Source organism: Elephantulus edwardii, unplaced genomic scaffold (genome assembly GCF_000299155.1).
Source record: "Elephantulus edwardii isolate Elephantulus edwardi_28Jun2011 unplaced genomic scaffold, EleEdw1.0 scaffold00121, whole genome shotgun sequence".
Lineage (NCBI taxonomy): Eukaryota > Metazoa > Chordata > Mammalia > Macroscelidea > Macroscelididae > Elephantulus > Elephantulus edwardii.
Window position 1 is genome coordinate 1,557,802 of NW_006399871.1, and position 5,710 is coordinate 1,563,511.

The 5,710-nt window shown below is 53.3% G+C and overlaps 1 protein-coding gene across 1 annotated transcript; it reads right to left on the reverse strand.

Moving 5' to 3' along the window:
• Positions 1-1,520: 1,520 nt before the first annotated feature.
• Positions 1,521-4,844, reverse strand: KLHDC8B (kelch domain containing 8B). Its single transcript, XM_006892919.1, has 5 exons — positions 4,367-4,844; positions 3,205-3,369; positions 2,657-2,881; positions 2,466-2,567; positions 1,521-1,717 (listed from the first exon to the last, which is right to left on the reverse strand). The coding sequence occupies exons 1-5, from the start codon at positions 4,740-4,742 to the stop codon at positions 1,521-1,523; spliced, it is 1,065 nt and encodes a 354-aa protein (XP_006892981.1). The 5' UTR covers positions 4,743-4,844.
• Between the last annotated feature and the right edge of the window lie 866 nt (positions 4,845-5,710).

Consider the following 5,710-nt stretch of genomic DNA (forward strand, 5'->3'; position numbering starts at 1 on the left):
TTTGGTTAAGTTCTCCAAACACTGACTGTAGAACTCTATGACCCAGCAATCTCAATCCTAGATACAAACTCAAACATGAAGACAGGAATACAAACAGAGATCTGTACACTTGTGTTCACTGCAACACCTTTACAAAACTCAAAAGGTGAGAACAATCAAAATGCCCCAATTTGTATAAATGAAATGTAGCACATATACATAAAGTGTGATATCGTCACAAACTTGCATACTATGCAGTATAGAGAGAAATGAAGTTCTGATGTTTCCTACAACATGAATAACCATGAAAACATTACAATGAGTCAGTCACATGACCCCATCGTCTTCTGGTAATAGCTGTAGGGTATTTTGGGAAAGGATAGCAGTAATGGTGGCTTTGATAAATGTCTACAGTTCCGGCCTTTTGTTCATAGAGTGGCTATGAGTTGTGCTTGACTCGAAGGCAATCAACAACAACACAACAATGGTGGCATAACCTGAAAAACGTAACCACTGTCACTGGATTGTAAATGTGGACATTGTGGTAAATATTTTGGTGAATACACGCAGCCCTCCGTTTACAACATATTAGGGTTACAAAGAACCTCACTTACGCCTATCTGTGGTAGAGTTGTTTTGTTTTTACCTCTTTCTTTACATACCTACAAGTGTTGCAGTCATTTACTGATGTTATCATTCTCCGATGTAGTAAAAGATTGGATTTACAAAGATGCTGATAACAAAAGGAAAAATGAAAACAGGTATTCAATTTATGTCAGAACCACTTTGGTAGTAGAGACCAGATCCAAAGGCTGCTCTGGATCCTTATCCCTGGGAGACTTGAACCTCCTCCAAAGGAGGGACAGGAACTGTGGGGCAACAAGGGAGTCCACCCCAGGGACCACACACCAGACTCTAGCAGCACTTTTACTTCCACATCTGAACTCCCTGGATCCTCACAACAGCCCTGTGAGGTAGGTAGGGCAGAAAGGTTTCAGAGATCCCCATTTACAGATGAGGAGGTTGAGGCACAGAGAGGTGAAATGATTTGTCTAAGGTTACACAGCCAGCAGTAGAGAGAGTCCAAAGCCAGCATTCCTTAGGCCGTCTGGCAGTTTCCTCCCTCCCATACCCTCTGTGTCCCCCATCCTCTCTGACCTCTTCTAGGTCTATAGGGGCCCCCTCAGGACAGGCTGGCAATTGGAATTTTTTCAGGAACAGCCATTGAAGTGAGCCTGGTCAACTCTAAATAGGCACTGATCCAGCAGAGCATGAAGCCAGCTGGACAGAGGGCATAGTAGGCTCTAGGGCAAGAGTGGAGCTAGGTGCTGTTAGTGAATGAATGGTGCCAAAGGTGGTTGTGAGCATGTTGTGAGCTAGAGACAGGCCTCCCCACCCCTGAGGCAGTGCCTCGGGTACCCACCTCTGCACCTCCCTCATCCCACAGAGCCACAGTGAGATTCCTTCCTCAGCAGCAAAAGGAATGGCAGACATCGGCCCCTGGCCCTGTGCTGCCCTGGCTGACAGATCTCACAGGACCTTCAAACCCCTTCACGCAAGCACAGTGCTTCCACAGCTTGGCTAGGGCCCTGAGCCACGCCCCCGATAACAAAGAGTCGGGGCCCAGTCTGCAGGCTGGAGCAGGAGCAGCGGGCAGTGGGCATGGTGGGCAGGGCCTCCCAACGCCGCCGTGCAAGACTGAAGCCCTCCACAGAGCCCAGAGGGCATGGCTGGTTCCCTGCAGAAAAGAGGTGGCAAGTGGTAAGCCACAGAGGCTGCAAGAGCTCCAGGTCCTTTTGTTCCCCGAATGGAGGGCAGTCCTATGAGGCGTCACCCCAAGATGGCCTCTCAGTGTCTTGTTCTTATTGCCCCATCTGTCATTCATTCACTTATTCATGTTTCTACTTGCCCACTCAGTGGACAAGTCTCTTCTCTCCCCTAGAACCCTGATCACGCAGACCGTCTCTCCTATCTACTGCCACTAGAAAATTCCTAAGTCTGAGCTGGCCTGCCTCCTTGACAAGAGGCACGGAATTCTGACTTGGGAACCCGACCCATTCCCATAACTATGAAGCATCCTCCCATCTCTTGTACCAGTCCCCTCTCCACTCCCTTGTACTTGGCAATCAGAATCCAAAACTGTTCCAGGAACCATTAAATGCCCTGCCTTTGTGGAAAGTCCCTGCCAGATGTACCTCCCCACCAATACTTCTCCATCCTGCCTCAACCTCCCCTTTATAAGCTGCTTGCTTGTTCCACCTCAGTGCACTCATAACCTGAACATGCTTGTGCTGCTGGAGGTTGACCAGTTAAATACTGCTTGTGCCTTAACTGAGAGGTCACGAGTCACTATCACTGGATAGGACAGCTAGCAAAGCCTTGGCCTCTGCAGGATTTGGAAAAGGGCAGATGTTGGGGTTCAAGTTGGGGACTACTCTTTCTTGTGGCAGGGGCTCCCTTCTACATCTATTCCTATAGAGACTCACCAAGGCCCCCAAGTGCCACAATATGGCCCCCAAGGGAGCCAACCACGAAGTCAGCCCTCTTATCTCTCATGCGCAGGCTTCGGGGCAGTTTGGTCCAGGACCCTGCAAGAGAGGGGAGATCAGAGCCAGCTCCTTAGTATCCTTTTGTCCCACGGAGAGAAAAAGGACAGCCCAGGCCAAGCGATGCTCACCATGCTCCAGGTCGAACATCTCCACAGTATTGACAAAATGTGGACGAGAGTAGAAATTGTGAGGACCTGGCTGTTGCAGGCCGCCGAGACTAAAGACACTGCCTTCGGCCATGGCGCAGCCTGCAAAGGCCCGGCGACTGGGCAGGCTTGGGTGCCGGGTCCATGTACAGGCCTCCAGGTCAAAGGCCTCAAAAGCGGTCACCGGAAGCTTGCCTTGACGGCCCCCTGCCAAAGAGAGTCCTTGGTAGGGGGCTTGGAGGGATCTTGCCCTGCCTGCTTGCTGAGTCCTTGACAATACCCTCTCTTTCCTCCCACACAGTTATGTGCACACCTGACAGTAGATCATCCATCCACACTGCAGACCCTCGGGCCCTGGAGTTGGGTTTTCCAACCCCAGCAGGACCACCAGAGATCAGGGCCTTAAAGGAGGCCTTACTCATCCCAACACTCCTGCCACCTCACACCGCACCTGAAACCTTCTCCAGCCAATTCACGAAGATGGGGCTTCTGAGCTCTGAGTCCCTTTCCCGCAGCCCCCAGGCCCTTACCCAGGACATAGATCTTGTTTCCATGCAGGAAGGTGGAGGCCCCGTAGCAAGGTGTGGGCATGGAGGGTAGCGAAAGCCAGCAGTCCCGACGGGCCTCATATACCCGTACCTGGGCCTGGGGGGCCGTGTCAGGGCCCATTCCCCCCAGAGCATACACCATACCATCTGCATAGAAAAGAGGGATCTTGACTGTACCCCAGGCCTGGCCAGGGAACTCCCACTCTGACAGCCTCCCTGACCAGGCCAAGGATCCAACTGTTCATAACATTCTTCTCCAGTAACAGAGGCCCTGCTGCTCTTCTGGAGTGGGGGCTGGGAGAGCTGGGATTCCCGCTCTAGCCACAGCCCCTCCAAGTGAAGAGCAGGAGGCAGACGATCTAATTATAATCTGGCTCCGTCTCCCTGGAGACACTATGGCAACCACGTCTGGCATCCAAGCAGGGCTGGCCTGGACCTGTGGTCAGACCTTCAGGCCACAAGGTGGGGGGCTCCCTGAGGATAAGGGAACTGCTTAAGTCTCTAAGGCTCTAGGGATAAATGAGGCAGGGGCTTGAACTTGGGCTTGGGCAGGCACCTAACAAGGCAGGAAGTACTGACCACAAACCTTCAGTCCCCAGAGCCCTCAAAGCCCCTCAGCTCAATGCCCTTTCACTGGACTGTTTTTTAGCCTGTGCTGAGAACCTCAGGATCAGCTAGGGAAATAGTTAGGAGTTTCCACTGCAACTGTCCCTGTGCTGGCTTGGCTTTGGTCCATGTCAGGGTCATGTGTGTGTATGTATATGTGGGGGGGGGGAGCCTGAACCCCTGCTGGGCCCTGTTCCCCTCCCTGTCTCCTGCACTATTTATAACCCCCTTGTCTCCTAGGGATGAGGAATGGGGCAGGGAAGCATCTGGGGCTTCCCATCATCCTAGGGGCCAGCATGGACTCCACCCTCCACCTCAGAGACAGAATAGGCAGTTAAAGGAAGACTGCTACAGGCCCAGCTCAGAGCTAGTTTGGGGAGAGTACAATCAGGAAGACCAAGTCCAGGACAATCGTGGGGGGGGGGAATAAAAATCCATGTTTTTCAATCTTTGAGGGTAAGGAAAAGAATGGAAACTGCTGGGGTACCTGAAGGATCTTCCTTGGGAGTCGGGCCAAGTGTATCCCAGGCCCACTCACCTCTCTCCACAGTCGAAACTCCCATGGCTGCCTGAGGGAGGGTGGCCCGGCGCTCCCAGCGGCCCTCATCAGCTAGGAAAGCTTCCACAGCAGCTACTGGGCTCTGGCCCTCGTCCACGCCTCCCACCACCAGCACCTGCTTGCCCAGCACCACAGCAGCACCACCAGCCCGGGCAGTGGGCAGAGGCGCCAGTGTCAGCCATGTGTGAGAGGCCATGCCCAGTGCCTCAGTAGTGTCGAGGGGCAGTCCAGCCCAGCCACAGCCCCCCAACACCAGCAAGTGCCCATCCTGATGCACTACAGTGCCATAGACCCGGCAGGTGGGCATAGGGGGGAACACCTGCCAAGTAAAGGCCCGACCACCACTTGCAGCCATGGTATTCACTGCCAATGGCAGGCCATGCTATCTGATCAGGCTGCAGGCCTCACTTTGGAGCATGAGGAGGCCTCATCTTGTCTCTGCTAGGGCTTCAAGGGGCGCTTGGCCTTGCCTTCACCTAGAGGAGAGGGAAAACACAGGGTCACTGCTACTTACCAGTCTCTCATAGAAAAGATAAATACGTTGTACCTGGGGGACCGGGGACGGGGGGTGGAGGGGTGTGTTGCTGGTCCAAAATCACTGGTGGGAAAAGCAGGTGAGAGCCCACCTCCTCCAGCTAGCACACATGGTGGAGGTTCTCCTGGAGTGGAAAGGGGGGCTGAGCATCAGATACCAGGTTAGGTTCCCCTGCCCTACAGGGCATAAAGGAATCACATCCTTGCCCTTTGCCCTCACTGAGGAGCTCCTTGGTCAAAATCTGGGTTTAGATGGGAGGTGAGGCAATTAGAACAGACAGGTGTCTGGGACAGGACTTTCTACCCTTCCGCCCTCCCCCTTCCCTAGATGACACTCCCTGCACCCCTACCAAACAGAAGTGTTACTGCACTCAGTCTGGGGCAATCTGGGGTGCAGCCATCAGGGTCCCCCTCGTGCAGCCAGGAGCCCAACACCTGTTTATCCTATCATTACAAAATCTTTTAGGGCCATTTCACGGGGTCCACCCATTCATATTATCAAAAAACTAAAATCTGGGGTGTCTGAAACTAAGGGATATGGTTCTAGGGTTCCCCCCCATAAGGGCCATTCTTGGAGGTTTGCCCATTCCCATCCCATCCTCAAGAGACCAAGACTCCCTGGTGTCCAGAATCACAGACCCCTAAGGTCCCAGCGAGACCAAGCAGCTAGACTTCTGGGTCTTCCACTGCAGAATCTCAGGTTCCCATCCTCCACTTTCCCGCAGGGGCCACACTCTTAGGACCCTCAGCTAGAGGGCCTCGTGGCCCCAAACTTCGCATCTTACTCGA